The 27,078-nt window shown below is 47.1% G+C and overlaps 1 protein-coding gene across 1 annotated transcript; it reads right to left on the reverse strand.

Moving 5' to 3' along the window:
• Window positions 1–1,110: 1,110 nt before the first annotated feature.
• LOC135006230 (T-cell surface glycoprotein CD8 alpha chain-like) lies at window positions 1,111–27,078 on the reverse strand. The gene is made up of 6 exons (XM_063952011.1): window positions 26,922–27,078; window positions 16,060–16,410; window positions 14,487–14,552; window positions 11,125–11,241; window positions 6,937–7,044; window positions 1,111–3,746 (listed from the first exon to the last, which is right to left on the reverse strand). The coding sequence occupies exons 1-5, from the start codon at window positions 26,980–26,982 to the stop codon at window positions 6,965–6,967; spliced, it is 675 nt and encodes a 224-aa protein (XP_063808081.1). The 5' UTR covers window positions 26,983–27,078; the 3' UTR covers window positions 1,111–3,746; window positions 6,937–6,964.

Below are 27,078 nucleotides of genomic sequence, written 5' to 3' on the forward strand. Positions count from 1 at the left end.
GTTATACGGTGTGAATGGTGTGGGCTGGTATGAATCTTGCCCTTGGATTAACAAAAATCCTTTCCTCGTACTGTCCGTCTCCTCTGGGCACAGTTTCTTTAACTGAGGTCTGGAGGAGGGGCATAGAGGGAGGAGCCAGTGCACACCCATACCTAAAGTTCTTTCTTAAAGTGCCCATGTCTCCTGCGGAGCCCGTCTATCCCCATGGTCCTTACGGAGTCCCCAGCATCCTCTACGGACTACGAGAAAAAGATTTACCGGTAGGTTTAAAATCTTATTTTTTCAACCTTAGTTACTATGTGTGTGTGTATTGGGTTAAGACCCAGTTAACGCGCTGTAGGGATAAGCTACAACTTTGGGATTACCCCCTGTTAGGTGGGGTACAGTATAGAAATAGAAAAAAGACAGTTTCCCAAAGGAGCTTGTAGTAATACTTTGGTATGTATCAATATAAATAGTGTCCTTAATTTTTTATATATAAAAAAAGGATTTTATTTCCTTTAAAAGTACAATACATAAAAATTGTTCAATTACATTCAGTAACACTTTATACATGAGATGATTAAAATTCCATTCTTAGTCATATAGTGGTGACTCTTGAAGAACGCAATAGTTGTCTCAGAAACCCAACGCGTTTCGTCCTTCATCAGGGGCTTTGCAATCTAAGCATTTAAAGAACATTTTGTGAACTTCCGACTTTCAAATGGAGTCACTATATCACCTCATAGATACAAGTATACATACCAAGAGACTTCAAAAACAGATAATCAGCATATATATATATCACACTGTACTGTTTTTGTTTGTTTTTATGTTTTCTCTGCTTGAAACAGCGTACACAAGGCGTGACTCACAGGCCAATTGTGAGATGTTACTGTGCACTGTATTAGATGTCGTTAATTATTATGAGCACATAGCGTGGTGAAATAAAGTTGTAGTGATGTGAGTGTTTTTCCACACTGGAAAGAATCTTCAGGAGAAATATTCATGAGAATATCAGAAACCAACGTGATTATATTCTGTACTTACTATATTGTCAAATGTCAGGCTGTTGGCGGTGCACCAAGGGTTTCAGTAGTAATGGTGAAATAAAGCTTCAGACTACAATAATGTTTTTACATTTTTTTAATGTTAGTATCATGATTACACGGTATAAATAATAAAGGTGATGATGTAACAGTAACAGCAAGGTATTTATTCACTCTCCCTGACTGCAGTCAGCCTAGCCCATTCCTAATGGTAACATGAAGTCTCTCATTTTCTGAGTTGGTTCTCTGGAGATAGTAATAGTAAGTACATTTCAATCAATTGGGACAATTTGGAGTTTTGCAGATGATTGTGCAAATAAATCTGCAATGTATGAGGTTCACCGATCGCAGATTCCAACCAAAAAGTGATTAGAATTGTTAAATTAGGTTGTCCATCATGTTGGATTCCCAGATCAATTGGGTCTGTAGATTGCTAGTGTATGGTAACAATCGGCAGATTTGCATACAATTACTGATGAGCCTTTCAAGATTGGCAGATCTGTATTAGCTGAAAGTCATCTGCAACTCTCTGAAATATATCTGTAATGTACGGATGCAGACTGGTGGATTGGGGAATCTTTCAATCTGGGAACAAAATATCAGAATCTGGGATTGCTGTTGTATGGGCGCCTTCAGCTACGGACCACAATAATGGCAGCTAAATAAATATGGTAATGTTGAATTACCGCTATATATTTGAGATCTACATTTAATGAAAGCACTGTCACACTCAGCAACCTGATTTAACGATCCCAAACGATTTTTGGTCTGAATCTGCGATCTGTGAGTCCCATACATTGCAGATTTATTTGCACAATCGTCTGCAAATTTCCTCAATCGATTGCTGATGTATGGGGGTCGTTAGTCGGTGACTGAGACACTTGCAGATGAAAGTGACAGCATAACACTTCCCCTTCTGTAGCACATACTGAAATGTCAATTGTCCCTAGGGAAGGACAAGCGAATTAATGAATACCAGCATTCTAACTGGGTCTGTTTTTCCAGATTCAGTAGCTCACTATGGCCCTCATTCCGAGTTATTCGCTCGCTAGCTGCTTTTAGCAGCATTGCACACGCTAAGCCGCCGCCTACTGGGAGTGAATCTTAGCTTAGCAGAATTGCGAACGAAAGATTCTCAAAATTGCGAATAGAAATTTCTTAGCAGTTTCCGAGTAGCTCGACACTTACTCTGCCACTGCGATTAGTTCAGTCAGTTTCGTTTCTGGTTTGACGTCACAAACACACCCAGCGTTCGCCCAGACACTCCCCCGTTTCTCCAGCCACTCCCGCGTTTTTCCCAGAAACGGCAGCGTTTTTTCACACACACCCATAAAACGGTCAGTTTCCGCCCAGAAACACCCACTTCCTGTCAATCACACTCCGATCACCAGAACGAAGAAAATTCCTCGTAATGCCGTGAGTAAAATACCTAACTGTTGAGTAAAATAACTAAGCGCATGCGCTCTGCGAACATTGTGCATGCGCAGTAAGTGACTAATCGCAAAATAGAGAAAATCGGCAACGAGCGAACAACTCGGAATGAGGGCCCATGAGCGGGACTGTAGCAATGGATCTATTCCATGATAAAGGAAAATAAAATATCTAGTGGATTCCTGAGATAGCGAGAAATCATATCTGGCCACAAGGGCAGTGCTGAAGTCCCAATTTAATATAATTATAGCCTTTGGCAAACTTGCGAAAGTGGTTTGGTGAATTCCTTAGGAAGGGCACTCTGCCCCACATTAGGAGCACGTACCGAATCAAGGCTGATGGTACTGTCTCTAAGGGGTGGATTCACTAAGCATTGGAGAGAGATAAAGTGCCAGCCAATCAGCTCCTAACTGCTATGTTAAAGGCTGTGTTTAGAAAAATGACAGGAGCTGGTTGGTACGTTATCTCTCTCCAATACTTAGTAAATAGACCCCTAAATTGCACATCAGGATTGTGAAGCCCCATGAGGTTATGGAAGGAGATAATCGTCCTAGCGTTTAGTGGTATGATGATTCCCTAGTGGTTTTTAATCTGGGTAATACTTGTATTCCTGGGGGAAATTACGCTGGCTATCTGAGGTTGGGAACAATAAAAGTAAGGGGCAGATTTATCAAAGCTTGGAGAGGGCTAAAGTTCCAACCAATCAGCTCCTGTCATTTTGTCAAACACAGCCTATAAAATGAGAGACACTGATTGGCTGGTACTTTATCTATCCCCAGCTTCTCTCTCTTGAAGCTTTGATAAATCTGCTCCTGAGTTTAGTTTCTTACAGGGGCATAACGTCTGTATTTGGCTGCCTAAATTACTGTGTCCAGTGGTGCGTTTTTGGATGTATTAAGGCTGTTTACATTTAGTAATAACATTTAGCACATGAGTAGGGAGCTGAGATGAAGGAGGATGTTATTACAGGAGTGTAAAATAAATACCTAACGCATTCAAATCATGCTCCGGGGGCAAAGTATGTAGGGTGATGTATCAAACCTTCTTGTAGAGAAGTTGCCCATAGCGACTAAACAGATTCTACCTATCATTTTATAGCATGTACGTGATAGACGATAGCTTGCAGATGATTGGTTGCTATAGGCAACTTCTGTTGTAGTTTTTGGAAGCCCCCTGTGTAATAGATCAGTATCATCAGGTGGATGTCACTACATTACATGTAGAGTAGAAGTGAGTGATCACAATCTTCTGTGGCGGGGGTAAGCCTGGCTCTATAGAGGTCTGTATCTGAAAAGCAAAGGAAAATACAATGAAGCTGGCAGACCTGTAAATAGGAAACAACAGATATAATAATGTTAGGCTGGGTACACAATGGATAATGTTGACCCAGCCGATATGCCAGCGAAGTGACATATCGTTTCTTCCGTCATTACACATGCTGGTATTGCTAGTGTTATTGCCAGGTTTGGTGTGTCACTAGCAGCCGCGGGCACCTGTGGATTGGCCGTATACACTGAGCGATCTGGATATTGTTCTGATTCAGCTGGAACCGACATACCGGGCCGAAATCGCTCAAGTGTGTACCCAGCTTTAATAATATAACACTGAATCCTCTAATTGACTCGAGGGCCCTTTCCTGAGGAAATGTCACACTTTGCATTAGCTGGATCAGGACTCTTTATACTTTAGAACACAGGTTCTCAAACTCGGTCCTCAGGACCCCACACGGTGCATGTTTTGCAGGTCTCCTCACAGAATCACAAGTGACATAATTAACTCCACCTGTGGACCTTTTAAAATGTGTCAGTGATTAATTAATACACCTGCGCACCTGTTGGGCTACCTTCAAAACATGCACTGTGTGGGGTCCTGAGGACCGAGTTTGAGAACCACTGCTTTAGAAATAATAACAGACCATTATTCACCAGGTGGCTAGCCCTCTGCTTTCCTCTCTGTGTATAACCTTCTGTCAAAGAAATCTTCCTGATGTTATCACATGTCTGTCGCAGCAGTGGGAGTACTTTTCTCAGGGCACGCTCCAGTTTTCACTGCGCGTGGTGGAAATGGGACAGACATTCCTGATTTAAATAATGATCCCATTTATATCAAATTCCATGGGTTTTAAGAGACTTTGGAGTTTATGAAATAGTCTGCGAGATGCAGGCAGTGTAGGAGTTTGTGCAAGAAAGCGTCAATCATTTACAAGGCAAAACCAGGTTAGAGCCAATAACTGCATATCCCTGACTGGTACTACACCAGAATCCAGATTTCGATCATGCTGATCCCCAAGTACTAATGTAGTGAGATCAGAGCTTAGTATAATACTCACAATTAATATTCTATCACTCTGCCCTAGCACTCAGCTAGTTGGTCTCTCCCTGCTTCTAGCAATCAATAATAGTTAAAGTGTAACCTTAGGGATCTAATAGCTTCTTCAAAGACTAGGTTCTAGAAAATAGACTAAAAAAAGGATCACTTTATTTACAAAGGAAGTAAAGTGCCTAGTTACAGAAATAATTGAAATAAAAAAGGGTAACAGATTACATAGGCAAACGTGTGTTGCAGTTTCAAAAGAAAAAAGAAAAACCTACACAGAATTACACTCCGCTTATTTTGTGCCGGGTGAAATGCAGGTCCTGGCTTCAATTTAAAATTGAACCCTCAAGTTGGACAGCAAAATGCTATCATACCTTTTATCAACTTATCCATCCACACAGTGGTGTCATGACCCAGCACCTGATGACTGGTTGGATGCTTAATAACCCAGGTCCATATTAGGACCACCCACGTAACTTTACACCTTTGTACAAATAACTGTACATAGCTTCCCTTGTGTAGTAGCCACATGAAATATGGTATGTTCACATTTACTTTCATTGTTTAAGCTATAAAATGATTGTAAACGAGACTGCTCTGGAGTGTGTGATTGCTTAGATACTTCATCTCAAACCATGCATCCTAGGAACTCTCAAATCACACCCGACAAGCGTACAGACTTCCATTATATTTGTATGACTTTTGAAACCCCTAGGTGTGGTAGAAATATAATTTTTTTTTTTTAGCAAAAACGGAATATGGTCATGCCCTTGATCCCTGCTTATGTTCAGTCACATAATTTTGTCCAGACAGCTGTTTGAATATCACTGCTGTTTGTGGTGCCAGCTAAGCATCTTCAAGTACTCTATATGCAGGCGTAGACAAAGGCCTTATGTTTACCAATCTCCTCTTCAGGTAATTGCTTTTCCTGGTCACATGATACCATAATTGAATGTACATACTAAAGAAGCTACACAAGCCCCCCTCTCAGGCAGTAGCGGATCTTGCCACGGGGAAGCAGGACTTTTGGCCGGGGCGCCGCCTTCCGGAGGGCGCCGGCACCATCCGGAGGGCACCGCACCATGGCAAGATCCGCTACTGTGCCCCCCGCTGCCGCTGTGTCCCCCGCTGTGAAGGGAACTAGACGCTACCCGTCTAGTTTCCCTTCGTGGAGAGGACCTTTGCTGTGCGGTGCGCAATGACGTCATCGCGCACCGCACAGTATTGTGGGACTGGCACAGACGCTAGGGGTCATAATTGACCTCTAGTGTCTATGCTGTGCTATGGGAGAAATGTCATGACGTCTCTCCCAAAGATCCGAGGAGAGGAGCAGCGCCGGCGGAGGTCTGCAGCGGTCGGGAATCAGGAGCGGGGATAGTAAGTATTCATTTATTTTTATTTTTTTTATTTCAGTGGCACTACTCTACAGGGGGCACAAATAGGGGCGTAACTGGCCATGCCCCGTAAGAAGCTACGCCCTTATTTTTTGTCCGGGGCGCCACAAAGGCTAGAACCGGCCCTGCTCTAAGGCTTCCTCAGTGAGATTAAACATTCTATTGATCTGTGTGGGCAGAAGTATAACAGCTTCAAAAGAACATAACTTGCAATATGCCCTGATAAACCGATCATCTCTACATATGCCAAATGCAAACCTATGTGAACACAGTAGGACATTCCTGGTTTAGTGGGTGTCTAAAGACTTTCCCAAGCAAAAGTACTTTATTTTTTATGGTCAGGAGGTGCCAGACAATGGGAGTTGTCATAATTTAAATTGGATACTTTTTTGTTTATACCGTCCAGGCATATTTATATGCAGACAAATATCTATATAATAATCGATAGTGTTCTATCCAATCTCTGCCATGCAACCGCCCCCCTCAACAGCTCCAACTGCAACGATAGAGATGGGATAGAACAGGAGAGGGGAAAACCCTGCAGCACCGGTCCCTCACAAAAATGAATGTAGCGGGGCAAGGAAGGGGGCAGGGTGACCTGGTGTATTCCTTTCCCATATTACTAGGCCATGCAATAACAATATTGAAATGTATAATAATAAACTGTAATGAAAATGGTCTTGGTGGTCACAGATTTCCTGCTTTTAACTCTGACATATAAAGAAACGAAACAATGACTTATTCTGTGTGACCGTTCTGCGTCTCACCATTTGGAGAACAGTCGTCCTGCTTCCTCTACAGCTCACACATCTTGTGGTTAGGTTGTTTTTCTGCTTGTGGTGTCAGGTCATGCTGGGTGTTGTGTTGTCCTATGTCTGTAGAAAAACGTACTAGAATTACAATTATAATGGTCTTTTCAGTATTCATGGAATTTTCTGAGATGTAGTCAGCTATGTCTGCATAGAGCAGGGGTGGGAAAAGTATGGACCGCAGGCCAGATGTGGCTTGTCAGGCATTTTTCTATTGCACCTCTGCAGCCTGTATGTGACCCACCGAGCAGGAACAGGCTAGGACGGGCACAGGGTGGCAGTTGCTCCCGAAAATCGGGTGGCACTTCCGTAACCCTGGAAGAGTGGGCAAATCTCCTGACCAGCTGCCACCTGCCACCACCCCAACACAGCCACATGAACACCTCCTGCAGCAGGGGGCCGATGACATTAATGGCGTCATTGTGGCCCCACCCTGCTTCACAATGCCTGTAATCTCGCCATTGTGTAGCAGGGGCGGGTCCATGATGACCCTATTTTGCAGACATGCCCCCGCTCCGCCCCTAACCAGCATCACACCCTCTGCCACATCCCCAGTATGCTGCGCCACGCCCCAAGTATGCTGCACCATGACCCTCCCACGGTAAGCCAGAATATGCAGTGTAGATGTATACTGTATATCAGCGTTTTTCAACCGCTGTGCCGCAGCACACTAGTGTGCCACAAGTGGTGGTCAGGTGTGCCGCAGCCCGCCGACAGTGCTCCGCCGCCTGCCTGAGATGCCAGGTTCCACCTGCTGTTGGACTCGGCAGCGCTGTCAACTCTTGCCCGGCCCGTGACCTATGGTGACATGCTGTGACACATATGTCACGCTCGCCACGTTGCATTCCCGCCTGCGCTCAGTGCTGGTGTGTGCTGCCCAGCACTGCTCATACTGCTCGTGAATATACAGGATTTCAGGTTGACATTACTGTGGGGGCTTAGAGTACTACTACAGGGGGGCCGTGCAGTGTGTGTACTATTATAGGGAAAAGGGGGGCAGTGTGTGTGCCATTACTGTGGGGTTGTAAGTACTATTATGGGGGGGTGGGGGGCAGTGTGTGTGCAATTACTGTGGGGGGGCAGTGTGGTATTACTGTGGAGGGCAGTATGTTTGATTTATGACTGGGGGCCAATGTGTTTAATTACTATGGAGGCCAATGTGTGTGTTTTTTTTTCTACGGGGGGGGGGGGGAGGTGAATGATAGCGTGCCTTCGCAATTTTAAAGTCTAGTTTGGTGTGCCGCGAGTCGAAAAAGGTTGAAAATCCCTGCTGTATATGGATTGCATCTTTGGAATCCACTTGTTACACAGGAAGTGTTTGCTATAGAAGTTCCTCTGCAGTCATTGTTTAGCATGACTGCTGTTAGTAAAGTCACACTTCTGCAATTCTCCAGAGTCCTGTGAGTGTATATGCACATGGCATCTGTTCACAGTGCAAAGCAGCCCATCATCTCACAGAGTGCTGGACATCCCACCACCATGACGCAAACGGGAGTGCCGCAAGGCTCCAGCCCTTTCACCCAAGGTTCCACCCCTTTTTGGGCATGCGCTCAGTGCCCCGAATCTCCTACCTCCAAAGTTGGGAGGTATGTATGTAGCAAAATCACCTGTAGGGCATTATAGTGCACAGCAATAACTCTCAACAAGGGAGCGAAGCGTCACATGCTCACTATGGATGGATCTGCAGGGCTCAATACTGGCTAGATTCAGGGCCGTTTCTACCGGCGGGCGAGCCGTGCATTCGCACAGGGTGCCTGCGCAACTCCTGCTGGCAGCTGCTGTCCACAGCTGCCTTCTCTCCCAGCGTTTCCCCCCACCCCTTCGTGTTACTCCGCTCACTGGGCGGAGTTCAGCATTATGATGCGGTTGCGTCCTGACGTAACGACGGCACATTCCGGGGGTGACTTTTTAAATGGAGACGTCGAGAAGGAGGAGCAGGCCGGTGCCATTACATATACGTACGGTGGTGTATTCAGTGGGCAACAGGACCGATTTTAGTGAGGCCACGCCCCCATCATCTTTAATAAAAAAAATGTCGGGGGGGGGGGATTTTTAACTGAGTACAAGAAAATGGATAAAATTGACTTGCGCCCAAAAAACTGCAGCTCGGGTCACCACTCCTTGAAACAATACACAACCAGAAAAATGGAACGGCTCCCAAGCGCTGTTTTGTATGTATACACGAATCCCTTTCTGTTGGACTTCAAAAATATAAATCCTCAAGAGAAAGAGAAAAATAAAAGAAACCTTGATGTGAACATAGGGTATTGCCTAAAGGTCAGTTGAGGATCATCGATACGAACAACAAACACTCATATGAATATTGATACTGCATGAATATATTTTTCTCTTTCTCTTGAGGATTTATAGTTTTGAAGTCCAACAGAAAGGGATTCATGTATACATATAAAACAGCGCTTGGGAGCCGTTCCATTTTTCCGGTTGTTTTTTTTTAACTGTTCGCACTGGGTGCCAAATTACCTAGAAACAGCACGGGCTAGATTGCATCAATAATAAACTTAAACTGTAAAGCGGTTGTGTGACAGGAAACTATCTTTGATGCACACCGCTCCACACTGTAAATGGATGCGGGTTCCTGAAAATAGAAAATACCTTTGTATCAATATGAAATATCAGAATCGGTATAATTAAAATTTTTGACCGTGAATTTTAAGTGATTCTCTTTGATCAGACATTTACTGTCATTTATAAATGAAGGATTTGGTGATGTAATACTAGCGCAGATTTCGTATTATTTTGTGTTTGTCAAATGTGTCCATTTTGAGCGTCATACTCTTGTTACACAGGATCAGGCTAAGTGGTCTATGTACTAAGCCCTGGAGAGAGATAAAGTGGACGGAGATAAAGTACCAGCCGACCAGCTCCTGACTGTCATTTTTCAAACAGAGCCTGTAATGTGGCAGTTAGGAGCTGATTGGCTGGTACTTTATCTCCGTCCACTTTATCACTCTCCAAGGCTTAGTCAATAGACCCCTAAGCAGGGCTTAAAGTGGTCCTGGAGAGGTGGTGGAACTCATTTACCCCCCCACCTACTCCCCCCCCCCCCCCCCCCCCCCCACCCACCCACCACATTAAGCAGAGCCAGGGCAAGTGCTAGTGTTCTCAGCAAACCCCTCCCCTTCCCCCCCCCCAACTAAAAATTAGAGCCCTACTTCCAATACTTTATAAAGGGACATTGATCTCAAAGAAAAGAAGTGTAGTCAAATAACAGTACCCCCTGATTCATATTACACCACATAGTAATGACCCTTATTCAGGTTACGTCACTCAGTAGAGCCCTTTATTCACATTGCACTACACAGTGGTACCCTCTATACATACAGTAGTGCCCCTTGTACACAATTCCCACAGTAGTAGTGCCCCTTTCACATAATGCCCACAATAGTAGTGCCGCTTACACATAATGACCACTGTAGTGCCTCTTATACACATAATGCCCACAGTGTGTCCCTTATTCACATTCTGCCTCTGTCACTCCAGCAGCTCACCAGCCTGTGTCCCTCCAGCAGCTCAATGCCCTGTATCCCTCCAGCAGCCTCCCCATCTCTCTTGTCTCTTCAGGATGCACAGAGCCTGCTCCTCTTCATGGCCCCTTTGAACTTCAGCAGCAGTGACAGCATGATATCACATACACCGTGCCGGAAAATAATCCACTGGGACCTGAGGAGGGGATGAATGCTGTCCAACAGACACAGCGTGTGTGAGTACCAGGAGGGGTGGGCTGTTAATGGAGGAGGACCATGGAGCCACCAGGACCTGAGGAAGGGGGAGGTGGCTGCAGCTCATTAGTAACACTAGCGCCACCTGCATCATCTATTGATGCAGATGATGGGGCAGGTTTCACTGTTGGAATTACTGTGCAGGGAAATGGAGGTGGTGGAACTAGTTCCCCCTACCATTACAGGTGATAGAACTCAGCCCCCACTTTAACCCCTGCCCCTAAGTAAATAACTGGCAACTAGTTTATGTATAATGTTTGGTTTAATTTGATGTGTTCTAGAGTGGGAAATTGAATAAAATAAATGTAGATAAAATTGTATTACAGAAAGCTTTAAAGGTCGAAGTTGGTATGGCTCTCGCACTGGGTTACGTACAGATCAATGTAAATATATAATAATGTCTTACTGCAGGAGAGCATTGTGGAAGTGACCAGCAGGCAGATCAGAAGAAGGCAGCATAGTCCTGTCAGAGGGCCCCAGACGTACGGATCGCAAGACAACACCATGAATTCAAACCTTTTAGCTGGTAAGTCAGGAGAGAGAGCATTAGTGATGCAGGATAATACATATAGGGGGTGATTCAGATCTGATTGTAGATGTGCTAAATGTAGCACATCTATGAATAATCACTTATTCTGACATGCGGGGGGACGCCCAACACAGGACTAGTCCGCCCCGCATGTCATGCCCTGCCCCCCCCCCCCCACGGGTGCGAAAGCATCGCACGGCAGTGATGCTTTTGCACCCGCCGAGTAGCTCCCTGTCTGCGCAGGTTGCAGCGGCTGCGTGTGACGCCACGCACCCGCAGCGACCTGCCCCCGCAACGGTCCGGACTTGCCTGCGTTGGTCATGCAATAGTATCCCCAATTAAAATTATGCCGCACAGTAGCACAATCGTATTCACATTACACCACATAGTAGTGTCCCTTAGTCATGTTATGACACACATTAGTGCCCCTTATACACAAAGCCCACAGCAGTAGCACCGATAATACACATAATGCCCACAGTAGTAGTGCCCCTTATGTAACGTCCACTGTAGCGGTAGTGCCCCTTGTACAGAGCCCAGTAGTAGTGCCCCTTATGTCCCCAGGAGTAATGCCCCTTATGAAGTGCCCCCTATACAATGCCCTCATTAATAGTGCTCCCAGTAGTATTTCCCCTGTAGTTATGCCCCCAGTCGTTTAGGCCCCCTGTAGTTATGCCCCCAGTAGTTTAGCCCCCCTGTAGTTTAGCCACCAGTGGTAATGCCCCCTGTAGTATAGCCCCCAGTGGTAATTCCCCCTTGTAGTTATGCCTCCAGTAGTTTAGCCCCCTTGTAGTTATGCCTCCAGTAGTTTAGCCCCCCCAGTGGCAATGCCCCCAGTAGTTTAGCCCCTGTTCAGTAGTTCAGCCGCACACTGCCAGAGCTAGAAGTCGGAGCTCAGGACTGAGTTCATGCCTCCGGCTGCCGCTGTGGGGAGGGAGCCGGTCGCCCACTGGTAACACAATCTCAGCGGGCGCCAGACATCTCCCTGCGACGCCGGGCACACATTGGGTTAGGTGAGCAGGAGGAGGCGGAACTGTGTTCCATCTCCAAATGGAACTGACGCAACGTAGTTCCACCCCGTTTCGGCTCACTTTAACCCCTGATCGCAAGTGATACTGTCACCCAGGAAAGAAGACAGATGCTCACCGGAGCCACCGCAAAGTCCTCTGTAATTGCATACTTATATGCAGCATACTTATATGCAGCATGCAGTATTGCCTAAAGGTCAGTTGAGGATCATCGATACGAACAACAAACACTCATATGAATATTGATACTGCATGAATATATTTTTCTCTTTCTCTTGAGGATTTATAGTTTTCGAACATCGACTTCTAAGGTTGACCTATGGCTATGCAGGCTTGCCACGGCAGTAGCGGCGCTGGTGTCATGTTTCCCTACATACATGATCACAGCTGAAGGCAGATACACGCCTCAAAAACGGCCATGATACGCCTGCGTTTTTGCCGCCACTCCCCGATACCTCCCCCAAATGGTCCCTACCTGTCAATCACTCTGCATATAACATGTCAGTGTGAGCGCGATTTCAACAGTACCTTGGTGCGTGCTCAGTGCATTTGTAGTGCATGCGCAGTTTGCTGATAATCGTTCTGCTGCGATAACATCGGCATTGCGTGCAAACATAAATAAGGCCTTCATTAGTGTGAGGACACAGGGCAGAAGGGTATATTGCTTTACACTAAGATTCCATTGAGAACTGAATTTGAGAGACAGAGAATAGCAAAAGGATGTGGCTGAATGTAGAAGAAAGGAACTAAGGGGGTGATTCAGGCCTGATCACTGCTGTGCGTTTTCACACAGCGGGCAATCAGCAACAAGACTACGCATGCATATGCACCACAATGTGCACGAGCGTTGGCAAATAGCAATAGGCATTGGAGGTCAGCGACAGGCTGGTGCGAAAATTCTAATCACACAGCCATTTACATGCTGATTGACAGGAAGCGGGCGTTTGTGGGTGGTAACTGGACGTTTTCTGGGACTGTCAGGGAAAACACAGGCGCTCCCAAGCGTTTTTAGGGAGGGTGTGTGACGTCGACTCCGGGCCCGATCAGCCATTCCCATCGCACTGTAGGAGTAAGCCCTGTGGGCTGCGCACACACTGCACACAGTGGTAAAAACATTCGATGGTGAGGTGTTTTTTTCTGCTCAGCGTACACATGCGATCGCACAGCGAATATACTCTCCCCTTGGGCGGTGACTATCTGATCGCAGGACAACAATTTTAGCAGCCCAGTGATCATGTCTGAATCACCCCCTAGGTTACTGATTCTATAATAGGACCCTGAGGCGGTGACTCTGTGCCATTTCAGTCCAGTCACGCTGCTGTGTGCTTCGCTGTGCTCTGCCTGTGCTGGGTCCACCCACGAGCTGTGTTTAGTCCCCTTAGTCTAAATCTGTCACAGAGTGGTGCTGCACTGACTCCGCAGGCCATATCCCACCCACTGCATTCACATATAAGCAGTGTGACTCCATATTGCGAATACAGGAAAAAAAAACAAAAAAGTAAACAGAAAGTAAAAAAAAAGGATTTTTTTATGTTTGTACAACCAGTGTGTGCTGTACTCGAGTGCGTTTGTTCACGTACATATAAAAGCCCTGTGACTCCATGCAGCGTGAGCCGAGATGTGAGTTAAAAAAAGAAAAATAATGGAAAAATATTTTTTTGTATAATTTGTACTATTCTGTGCACTGCACCCCCCAATATTCTGCACCCAAGTGCACTTTGTTCACTTCACGTACATATAACAGTGGTCTGACTCCACACAATGTGAGCTGTACTGCAAATTTAAATAATAATAATAATAATAATAATAATAATATATATAAGATAGATATATAGATAGATATGCTGTAAATCTTTTTTTACCTCAATATTAGATACACCCTACAAAGGGAGTATAAACAAGCCATATAAGTTAGGCAGGGGCATACAGTATATATCAAAAATAGACACTGTGATGCTACTACATTTTCCTGTAAATAAAAATTTGTCCACAGAAATAGAACATGATTATATTTTTGTTTGATATTCTCTAACGGATCATAGACAGTAGTGTACAGAAGAAACAAACAGATGACAAGCAGCACGTCAGGAAGATTATGTAGACGTTACACCAACATCGGAATAAAACAACCAACATTAGAAGATACAGAATCACCTCCCAAACAAAGCATCACCTCCAAACACCTTTCTAGAGATTTTGTTATGCAGATACCTGTATTTCTAGAGGAGCAGTCATACGCATCTCCTGACATCCCTTCAGTCTTGGCTGCTTGGGTTGCTGTTGGGTTAGGAGATGATAATTACAAAAATAACAAAACTCAAAAACAGAACTTTTATCAATATGAATGAATAGAAATCACAAGGGGAACCCTCTGCTGGCTTATTCTGCTAAGTGTAGCCCATAGGTTACAATGGGCTAACGCCGTCTTCAGATGGAGCTAGCTGCAGGGGCCAAGCTCGGGAGTGCTTCGTATTCCCAAGCCTTGGTGGCAGCACAGCATTCTCCAATAGGAACCTCTGGGGGTTGCAGCTGCAGTTGGGAACGGAGGGATCGCAGCAGATATTGGAGATACATTTAGGTGATACGAAATATTTGCGGGAGGCATTCTGATCACGTGATTATAAACTATTCCTGAGACTTCATTTTTTTTTATCAATACTGTAAGTAATTGGTGGACATGGTCAGGATGTGTGAATTTCCATTTAAAAAAAATAAAATCTAGTTTCAGAGTGGATCTGATTGTTTCATAGAGGTGTGCAGTTCCAGCAATACGACTTTCAAGGCCCCTTTTTACCTGAATATATTTTTTTATGGCTGAGTTAATGTAGTATGGTTCAGGGACATGGCAACATTCCATCAGGAAAATGTTCAGAATATTGCGAGCAAGTGTGGAACACGGAGCAGTTTGGAAAGTTGCTGTATATTCATGTTTCGATAGATTACTATATGAAGTCCACTAAAGAACAAACCAAAGTACCCCAGGTAGATATCCTGCCGCACATAAGTGCTATTAACAGAGACATTCATTGGGGTCTGACACTGAGATATTGCCGGTGAGATGTGCTTTCCCACCCATCGTTCTAAAATCTTTCCTGCACACTTTAAACAATTCGGTAGGATTCAGTATATCTGCTCAGAATGTCCTTTGCAACTAAGCAGCCAGAGCAGTTACAACTACAGTATGTATACCTATGCAGTCGCTGGCTGCGACATGCCCACGGATGGTCACGACATGCTTGTGTTTGACTAAGAACCCTCCCCAGGGGAACTTCATACTGCATAGAGGCCGGAACTGGGGGCGTGACCACACTGACATTGTGAGGCAGGGGGCGGGGCCACAATGTCACAATTCTGCTCCATTCGCATCATTGGACCTCCCCCGGACGGCCCACTTGTGTTCAACTGCGGGAGGAGAGGAGTGTTGGCAGATGAGGAGGGCTGCTTCCTGGCCGTTGTGGGAGAGTAGGCAAATATGCTCTGCAAACAAATACTCACTGCGATCGCTGTTGCAAGTCCATCGTGGCCAATGTGCGGTGTGACTCAGATGCAGTAAAAAACAAAAAAAAAAATAGCTCAACTGCGGGAATCGGGCCCAGTGTTACTAGAATGCTAAAGTCCCAGTACCCTGTTTGTACACAATATAATAATGAAATGCAGTGTCAGATAGACAATGGAAAATATTGTCACTTATTTCTGTATATGAAAGTCACATTTTCAGTAGTGACTGTAATAATGTACAGACTCCTCTACACCATACATATCATATACATGTTTTATATCCTACCTTCAGGATAGAGGAGTGGGAGACCCGGGCTGATGAGAAGCACTGAGTTCTTATTGATCATACAGTAATAGGTTCCTTGGTCCGTCTGGTTAAACGATTGGATGGTTAGGGTATAGGCGGATCCTGTCTTATTTGGTAAGAAATGTTTGGCTTTATTTTGATCGCTATACGTTTTCCTCTTTGTGACACTGAGGAACACAATTGACTCTGGATTCTCTGCGTCTTTCCTTTGACGGAACCAGAACACTCCAAAGTCCATGAAATCTCCTCTATCAGGCTCGCATTCCAACCTCACCGGTCCTGAAAAGCCGGACGTCACCTCTGGACCTTTGAGCTTCAGCTGTTGAGAACCTAAAATAGGTATATGACAAAGAGCTTACTGATCAGGAATAAATGGCAGTACTCTGTCTATAGGTCTACCCTCTCTTACATGGCCTCAGTGTGCTGCACTGTACTAGTGTCTACAGCTCATGTGCCGATCTCCAGGAAAATGGCGCAGGTACCGTTATCCCCATGCTCTCTGTAGTGTGCATACGCAGATCTGTGCCATGTTCCCAGTGATATCTGCGGCACCTACATAGAGGTAAGTATTGTGAATCGGGAAAGGGAGCGCGGTGTGGACATCACACACTCTGCATCCATTATAAATACTCCCATGCTTCAGACCCCTTTAAAACCACAGCGCAGCAGCAGATGGCTAGTGACATTAGAGTGGGACATCAAGACCCGGAGACGGCACAACTCCTCTGCTCCAAGACGTGTCTTGTTTGGAGGAGCTGCATATTAGGCTTTGTATATCATCCATTATATGATCTCAGCGAGACGGCTTAATTATAAGAGATCTTTGCAGCACCAGACTGGGTCACAAGGTATGCGGATGATAGATCTGCAATGTCTAGCTAGACAGTCAGTAGGTCGACCACACATGGACGACAAAAGGTCGATACACAAATACTCGGATATCTCTCTTTACTCCATCTCATTGATGATTTTGATTTGTTGTCTCAGGGAGACAGCCAGCGGCTTAACCATCAGGAACCCACTGCTTGTTCCGTCCTGTGTGTTCCAAGGGACTTGTTGTGGAAATTATTTATTTTCATCTCGTGGCTGTAGATACCATAAACCTTCAATTGAGGTCGCTAAGTGGATTTGGGCAATTTTTATTCATTTACTTCTATTTCTGCTGCGGGTCCACTGGGGTCCACAGGGAATGACATTGGGGTGTAGAGTAGGATCTTGATCCGAGGCACCAACAGGCTCAAAGCTTTGACCTTCTTCCCAGAATGCCTAGCGCCGCCTCCTCTATAACCCCGCCTCCGTGCACAGGAACTCAGTTTTGTAGTTTGTGCCATGCAGTAAGCAGGCATACAACAGGGGGGCTGCTCCAGCAGCCCTGAGAAGAAGCTTTTTAAAAAAAATGAAGACATCAAGGGCTGCAGCAGAGACACTGACTGTGTTAGATGTCAGTCAGACATCTGCTGCAGCTCCATCACCTCCCCCAGTGGTGCTGTATATTCCCACGCCCAGGTTGCTGGGTACTTACAGCGGAGGCTCCGGTTTCTTCCAGTTAGTCACACACACACTACCGCTGTTCTCCTGGATTGCGTGGCCGCACTCAGGGAGGGGGTAAGTGGGTCCCCTCAGCGGGACCCGCTGTAAATCGCGATCCCACGCGGCCGGTGGGAGGCGGGCCGCGCGCGCTGGCGTGGACACTGTGGCAGTACAGGGACCCCACTAGACCACCAGGGCAAGGGCACAGGTCGCTTTTCTCTCATAAACCGTTTTTATAAGCCAACAGTACCCGGTGGTGAAGTCTAGCAGGGGGATAAGGCTTTGACCTGTAGCCCCTCCCCCAGCCTCAGGGCGCCATTTAGAGTAAATGTTCCCACCCTGGAGCTGCATCTCTCTCTCTCCCTCACTCCCTGTTAGCGTTTGGGCGCCATTAGGACAAGCTGAGCTGATCCTGGGACTGTTTAGGCAAATCCTCCTCTGTAAAGCCGCCTGCCTGCCAGCGCTGTGCATTTTACAGGACATGTCTGCTGACAGTGTTAGTTAAGAAAGAGTACATTTAGTCAGGGTTATATAGTACAAGTACCCTGTGATATACATCCAGTCTTTACTGTGCATTGTTATATCTATTGAGTGTATAGCTATACATAGTACTACTCTATTGCTAGTCCAGTGCAGTTTTATTGCATGTCATGATTTCTGCATTGTACATTGTGACTATGTGTGTGTGCATATAGCTGCTGTGTAACCTCCATTTTGTGTATCTCACTCAGATTGCTATCCCTATATTCTATAACCTGAGGGAGCTAAGTGCGTCAGGTTTATCATTGAATATAGGTGTTTCACAAGATATACTCAGTGTGTATTTTTCTCTGTGATTTTTAGTCACCATATACCCAGGGGTGTAGCGAGGGTGGCTCCGGTGGAGCGCGAGCTCCAGGCGTCGAAAAATTTAGAGGGCGCGCTGCTGTCCGCCACTCACATTCCTGCGGGCCACTGTACTGGCAGCCACAGAGCAGGAGGAGGATAAGCACACTGACTCAGAGACTAGGTAGAGAACAGGGCAGGCCAAAGGTGACACAAGGAGACACTGACAGCCGGCACATGCCGGAGTTCTGCCCACTCTTTATAGTGTTGTGAGGCAGTAATGCTAACCATTACACTGTCCATACTGCCATGCCCCTATATGTTGTTGTAAGCCTTTGGTACGCACTGACCCTATTTTAAACATGGGGGGCACCCAAAGGAAACTTTCGCCCTGAGCTCCACATGGTCTAGAATTGGCCCCATCACCAATTTAGGATTTTTAAATATTGTTTCTTTTCAAATGTAACATGCTACCACATGTTGGCTAGGCCCCCAATTCAGTACAGGGGAGGGCGCCAAAACATACCCTTGCTCCGGGCAATATGGCGCCTAGCTACACCTCTGCATATACCTCTTGAATTCCCTGTTTGTGCTGTTACACTGCATAGGGGGTTCTTGTCAGGTATTGTGCTGCTGATATTGTACTGGGTTGCCCTGCATTGAGCTTTCGGATGTCAGCTACAAGGGGCAACGGAGCTGAGGCTGATCCCACATTGTGTGGTGGTGACGCTGCAGACGCATTTGAGGAAAATATAGCAGCTGAGGGTTCTGGTTCTGGGGGCTCCTTACCCCCCAGTGGGATCGTAGCAACAGGGGTTCAAAATGACCCGCCTTGGGCTACTTTCTCCACGCTCTTGAATACGCTGGCAACTAGATTAACGCCCCCTATGGGACCTCCTGTGCCGGTACAACCGCTTATGGTCCTCGCGGTTAACCCGCCATGGGCAGATCAACTGTCTGCGCAGTTACAGCAATTGAACCAATCACTGACTACTCAGAAGTCTAACCCTCGCCCGCCTAAGACCAAGGGGTCCTCTAAGCGGGCCATTACTTGCTCACAACCCACCAACGTCCCAGACACCTCGTCTGATGAGGATGGCGTTTATACTGACCCCACAGATTCCGATCCTGACGCTTCTGATGGGGAATCTGCTTCACAGGTGGATGTTCCTGACTTGGTGGAGGCTATCAGGCTCATTCTTCAAATTACTGATGACCAGGAGCCTGATGCTGCCCCTAAGAATCCGGACAGATTTAAACGTCAGAAAGTGGTTTAACAAGTTTTACCTCATTCTGACCATTTAGTTGACATACGTCAGGAGTCCTGTGAAAATCCAGGAAAGAAATTCACGCCTCACAAAAAAATGCTGGCTCGCTATCCTCTCGCTGTGGAGCTAAGTAAAAATTGGGAAACACCCCCGCAAGTGGATTCGCAGGTGGCGCGGCTGGTGGTATCTTCAGCTCTGCCAGTAACTACCGTCACGTCTCTGAAAGAACCGACGGATAAGCATGTGTAGGGTTGTTTAAAGGCAATTTACACCCTAGCAGGTGCTGCGCATTGGCCCACCATTGCAGCGACATGGGCTGCAGAAGCCATTGACGCGTGGGCTCAGGAGTTGGAAGCTGAGATGTCTTCCAACGCTTCCGATCATGCTAGACAATGCTTATCGTATATTGTCACAGCTTCTCATTACATTAAGGAGGCGGCTTCTGATGCCAGTATTCTGGCGGCCAAGGCTTCTACTACGTCCATACTGGCTCGCCGGATTCTATGGTTGCAGTCCTGGTCTGTGAATCTGAACGCTAAGAAAACCCTGGAGGTACTCCCTTTTAAGGTAGACATCCTTTTCGGAGAAGACCTCAACAAGATAGTGGCTGACTTAGCTTCTGCTAAAACAGCTTGCTACCTAGTACTGCTCCTTCTGTACCGAAGGCTAAGAGTACTTCCTTTCGCTCCTTTCGTCCTTCAGGGAAAGCAAAGGGTCAGGCGTACCCGAAGCAGGCTCGCACTTCCAAACCCAATAAGCCCAAACCCAAACGGGCCTGGGCTGCCCGTCAGCCTGCTTCCAAGACTGACAAGCCTGCCGCATGACGGGGTGGGCCTCCCTCTGTGGGATCCCAGGGTGGGGGGCCGACTTCTAGGGTATACACAGGAATGGTTGAAAACCACTTCCGATGCCTGGGTACAGGAAGTCGTCACTCGAGGTTACGCCGTATCCTTCAAAAATTGTCCCCCTCATCGATTTTTCCTGACAGACGTCCCTTCGGATCAGGTGAAGGCAAAAACTCTTAATTCAATGGTACAGTCCCTGGACACAGGAGTGGTAGTACAGGTGCCTCTAACTCAGAGAGGCAAGGGGTACTATTCACCGCTGTTCCTAGTCCCGAAACCGAATGGGTCCTCCCGGCCCATTCTCAACCTCAAGTCCTTGAACAAATTTGTGAGGGTCTCCAAGTTTCGTATGGAAACTCTTCGCTCTATTGTTTTGGCATTGGAACCTGGGGATTATATGGTCTCCCTGGATGTACAGGATGCTTACCTGCATATTTCCATTGCAATGTCGCATCAGCAATACCTGAGGTTTGCGGTTGGCAACCTCCATTACCAATTTTGGGCGTTACCTTTTGGTTTGACCATGGCTCCGCGAGTCTTCACTAAGGTCATGGCGGTAATGACGGCGGTGCTCCGCCGTCAAGGGGTCAGGATCCTACCGTACTTGGACGACTTGTTGATCCTGGCAAATTCCCCAGAAGTTTTCCTACGCCATCTGGATCTGACCATCCAGTTTCTGCAAGCCCACAGGTGGCTCATCAACTGGTAGAAGTCTTCCCTGGTCCCTGCTCAGAGCATGATGCACCTGGGGGCGTTGTTGGACACTCACAACCAGCGCTTGTTCTTGTCTCAGGAGAAAGTCCTGAAACTTCAGGACAGGATTCGATGCTTCCTATCCCGTCCGCTAGTGTCGATACATTCGGCGATGCAAGTGCTAGGTCTCATGGTGTCAGCTTTCGACATGGTGGAGTATGCTCAATTCCATTCCCGCCCTCTGCAGAAGCTGATTCTTGCCAAATGGGACAGCCTGCCTCACCGGATCAGGTCTCAAATGATCTCATTGTCTCCGGAGGTCTGTCTGTCACTGAGCTGGTGGCTTCAGGACCAACGATTGAGCAGGGGTTGTCCCTTCTGGTTCTCCAACTGGGTCCTTCTGATGACGGATGACAGTCTGAGAGGTTGGGGTGCGGTGTTGGAGCAACACTCCCTTCAGGATCGGTGGACCAAGGAGGAGTCTCTCCTTCGATAAACATTCTGGAATTGCGGGCGGTGTTCAACTCATTGAACTTGGCCCAGCATTTAATACAGAACAGACCTGTTCAGGTACAGTCGGACAATGCACCCATGGTGGCTTACATCAATCATCAAGGCGGCCCTCGAAGCCGCGTGGCAATGAGGGAAGTATCACGGATTCTTCAGTGGGCGGAACGCCCTCTGCCAGCCATATCGGCGGGGGGGGGGGGGGGTCCTAAACTGGGAAGTGGACTTTCTCAGTCCTCAGGACGTACACGCTGGAGAGTGGAGCCTCCATCCAGAGGTGTTTCAACTCCTCGTGGACAGGTGGGGCCTTCCAGATGTGGACCTGATGGCGTCTCGACACAATCACAAGGTTCCGGTCTTCGGAGCAAGGACAAGGGATCCTCAAGCAGCGTTCGTGGATGCACTGGCAATTCCATGGAACTTTCAGCTGCCATACGTGTTCCCTCCGGTGTCACTCCTGCCCAAAGTAATAAGGAAGTTCAAGCAAGAAGGAGGAATCCTACTTCTGATCGCTCCCGCGTGGCCCAGACGGCATTGGTTCTCAGACCTTCAGGGTCTCTCAATAGAGCGTCCCCTTCTACTTCCACAGCGCCTAGATCTTCTCGTTCAGAACCCCTGTGTATATCAGGATTTAGCCCGGTTGGCTTTGACAGCGTGGCTCTTGAAGCTTTCGTCTTGAGGGCCAAAGGATTTTCTGAGGCGGTCAGTGAAACCATGTTGAAGGCGCGGAAACCGGCTTCTGCTCGGATTTACCATAGGGTCTGGAATTCTTACTTTGCTTGGTGCGCATCTACTAATCATGACGCTTACAAGTTTAGTACGGCCAAACTTTTGGCCTTTCTACAACAGGGCCTGGACTTGGGCCTTCGTCTGGTCTCCATTCTGCCTTGTCGGTTTGGTTCCAGAGAAAAATTGCGACTTTACCTGATGTACATACGTTTACCCAGGGTGTGTTGTGGATTCAACCTTCCTACGTCCCGCCTGTGGCTCCTTGGGACTTGTCGGTGGTTTTGGAGGCGTTGCAAGGGTCTCCCTTTGAGCCTCTTGAATCTGCGGACCTTAAGTTGCTTTCTCTTAAGGTTTTGTTTCTGCTGGCTATTGCCTCTGCTAGAAGGGTGTCGGATTTGGGTGCCTTGTCTTGTAGGTCACCATATCTGATTTTTCACCGTGATCGGGCGGTTCTTAGAACACGTCCCGGGTATTTACCTAAGGTGGTGTCTTCTTTCCACCTTAATCAGGAGATTGTGGTTCCGGCCTTTGCCTCTTCTGATTTGTCTTCCAAAGAGCGATCTTTGGATGTGGTACGGGCTCTCCGTATCTACGTGAATAGAACTGCTTCCATCAGGAAGTCGGATTCTCTCTTTGTTCTGTTTGGTTTTCACAAACGTGGCTGGTCTGCTCACAAGCAGACACTGGCCAGATGATGGTGATTGCACATGCTTATGTACAGGCTGGCCTTCCAGCTCCTGCTAACATAAAGGCCCATTCTACTCGGTCGTTGGACCTTTTTGGGCGGCCCGCCATGGTGCGACCCTTGAACAATTGTGCAAGGCGGCTACGTGGTCCTCAGTGAACACGTTCATAAGAAGGTTCTATGCCTTCGATACTTCCGCCTCCCGGGATGCTTCCTTTGGACGCCAGGTTCTTGTGCCCGCTACAGTGCGTCCCCTCCCATAAGGAACTGCTTTAGGACATCCGCAATGTCATTCCCTGTGGAGCCCAGTGTACCCCGCAGCAGAAAGTGAGATTTATGGTAAGAACTTACCGTTGTTAAATCTCTTTCTGCGAGGTACACTGGGCTCCACAGGGCGCCCACCCTGACGCACTTAGCTTCTTTGGGTTGATGTGGCATTAGCCGCTGACACGTTCTCCTGTCGTGAGAATGTGGTGTATGTGGCTACTAACAGTTGTCGTCTCTTTTGCCTGCTACTGCATTGGACTGGTTAACAAAAACTGAGTTCCTGTGCACGGAGGCGGGGTTATAGAGGAGGCGACGCTAGGCATTCTGGGAAGAAGGTCAAAGCTTTGAGCCTGTTGGTGCCTCGGATCAAGATCCTACTCTACACACCCCAATGTCATTCCCTGTGGAGCCCAGTGTACCTCGCAGAAAGAGATTTAACAACGGTAAGTTCTTACTATAAATCTCGTTTTCCTTTACATTATATATAGTAAATGTATGTTTTTCATTTAGTTTTATTTTTGGTCTTTTATTTTATTACCATTGTATTTAATTATTTATTATTTATACATTATATGCATTAAATATTTACATTTTTTTAAAAGCATACTGTAGCTACAGCATAGTCTTTTGTATTTAGGTTCCATATTAAATGGTCTTCTGCGCATTCATTGCCTGGCAACCAGTGACTGATTGCTTGGTTTATTCCTAAAATCAAACAATTGCAGTTCACACAATTTGTACACTTTTTCTTAAGGGCCCTACACATTGATCGATCCGCCGCCGAGCTGCCCGACGGCGGATACGGCCGACGGGCGACCTGGCGGCGGGGGGGCAGTGAAGTTTCTTCACCCCCCCTGTCACCCGGCTCCATAGCAGTGCATGCAAATATGGACGAGATCGTCCATATTGGCCTGCATGCACAGCCGACGGGTCACCAGCGATGAAAGAGCACGGGGCCGTGCATCATTCATTGCTGGTGCCTCCACACTCAAAGATATGAACGGTATCTCGTTCATTAACGAACGAGATCGTTCATATCTTTGAATATTATCGCCCAGTGTGTAGGGCCTATTACACTCAGTTTTATAATAGATCCCCAGCTCCAGTGCTGCATGGTATTATTATTATTACATATATATATATATATATATATATATATATATATATACGGATTTACAGTCACAATTGACTCAATGACTCATCTTTAAGATTGTTGTGGTATCTTTAATTTAAGGCAGCAGCTGCTCACATGTTATTTTATTTATTTATTTAATTTATTTATTTATTTATCTGTTTATTTATTTATGTTTCAATCAAACTAAACTGAGATTTTGAGTTTTTTTATTTACATTTTTTCTTAACTTAAGGTCCATACACACTTAGCGATATAATGAGCGGCGTCGCTCATTTTCCCCCTCCTTGAGCGACGTCGCTCATTATATCGTTAAGTGTGTATGCCGCCAGCGACGACCGATGCGCGGCCCCGCGGGTCGGCAACGATCGTCGCTGTCGGTCAGGCATGCATGAAGGATGTGGACTGTCGTCCACGACCTTCATGCAGGGCTGGCGGGGGCGTGACGTCACTGAGCGATATGAGCGGTCATATCGCTCAGTGCGTACAGGCGGCCGCCGACCGGCCGGCCCGGGAGGGGAAAACGTTAGACGATGTCGCTCACAGAGTGACATCGTCTAATGTGTATGGGCCTTAAGGGTCTAATTCAGCATTGACCGCTGAAGTGCCGAAATCGCTATTCGGCGAGTTTGGTGCCTGTGCGCACGCTGCTGCGCGAGGACTTAAACGGCGATCTAAGTTTAAGAGCAGGCGGCGAGGCAGCGTCATGGCATTTTGGAGGCGTTGCGGCGTGTGCCGGACAATGGAGGGGTGTCCGGACCATTTTGGGGCGGGCCACGGCAGCTGTGTGATGTCACACGCACCCGCTGTGACCCAAATCATGGCGGCCCTGCAACTGCATTCGCAGCTAGGCTGTAAAGGCAGAGGGCTACCCTTAATATGCGAGCACTTCGCTGTGTAGCAAAGCGCTCACATTTCAGTCGGGGGATGGGGGGGGGGGGGGAAGACCTGGCATGCGGGACGGCGTTGCCCTGTGCTGGGCGCCCCCCCCCGCATGCTAGAGATCGCAAAACTACAACTCAAGCTGAATTGGGCCCTTAAACTGGGCGTGCACTATACAATTATCTAGCAGATAATCTGTCAGATCTGGCTGGTTGGAATGAAAATCTGGTAACAGATGTGAGTAAATGACTATCGACCATTTGCTCCCAAACACTGGAAAATGGACAAAACCTGTCATTCAGATAAAATGTGTAAATCTGTGACTTATACAATTTGACAAATGACGGGTTTTTTTTCTATCTGTCTGTCTCTCTCTCTGTCTGTCTGTCTGTCTGTCTCTCTCTCTGTCTGTCTCTCTGTCTGTCTCTCTCTCTGTCTGTCTGTCTGTCTGTCTGTCTCTCTCTCTGTCTGTCTGTCTGTCTGTCTGTCTCTCTCTCTGTCTCTCTGTCTGTCTCTGTCTGTCTGTCTCTCTGTCTGTCTCTCTGTCTGTCTCTCTGTCTGTCTGTCAATAAAGGTTATACAAGATCTCCAATCCTGTGAAATTACATCACAGAACATTTTAAAATAGATAACATAAAGCCTTTATCTCATGCTAAGCATATAATATGGGTGGTCTTCAGGTTGCGGACTGTCGGGATCCCGGCGCACAGTATACCGGCGCCGGAATCCCGACAGCCGGCATACCGACAGTTTTTCTCCCTCGTGGGGGTCCACGACCCCCCTGGAGGGAGAATAAATAGCGTGGCGCGCGCAGCGAGCCCGCAAGGGGCTCATTTGCGCTCACCACGCTGTCGGTATGCCGGTGGTCGGGCTTCCGGCGCCGGTATGCTGGTCGCCGGGAGCCCGGCCGCTGGCATACCATAGTACACCCTATAATATAAGGGTTACAAATCTCTATGCTAGTTGTTACAAGGCGCCTGATTCAGATGCGGTCGCAACCTGTATGGAGTCGCAACTGAGCAGCCGCAGTACACACTTGCCTAGGTACCTTTGCAATGCCGCTCGCAGTGAGGAATCAGTGATTGACAGGAAGAGGCCGTTTGGGGGAGGTAACGGGGAGTGTCTGCAAAAAAACGCAGGCGTATTGTGACCGTTTTTAGGGTGTCTCAGCATGCAGCTGCGATCTTGTACGCATAAAACATGGCGCCAGCATCGCAGCTCCCATTGCCATTATGTGCGGCTCTGGAGTCGATGTTGCTTGCATCTGCGTCATGGTTACGATGTTGTACATAGTTGCTTATAAAGTTGCGATGGTTTCGGTGGGCATCTCTTTAACTTGCACAGTTTCTCCGCTAAGAAAGATCGCTGCTGCGTCAGCATTGCAACCGCATCTGAATCCAGCCCAGGGCACACAGGTGATGTAACCTACTTGAATTATTACATTGACTGGGAAATATATGTGATAAAATATAACTTACATGAGAAGAGGCAGAGGAGCATTAGAGGAGAGATGAGCGCTGCCATAATGTGACACACCATTGTTCTGCTGTAGTCCCAGCTCAGTGCAGACAGAAGTGATTCTCACCCCTGAGATGTGCCCACAGAGAGGTGGTGCCAGCCGCACTCGGTGCTCAT

The sequence above is a fragment of the Pseudophryne corroboree genome, chromosome 1 (assembly GCF_028390025.1).
Source record: "Pseudophryne corroboree isolate aPseCor3 chromosome 1, aPseCor3.hap2, whole genome shotgun sequence".
Taxonomy (NCBI): domain Eukaryota; kingdom Metazoa; phylum Chordata; class Amphibia; order Anura; family Myobatrachidae; genus Pseudophryne; species Pseudophryne corroboree.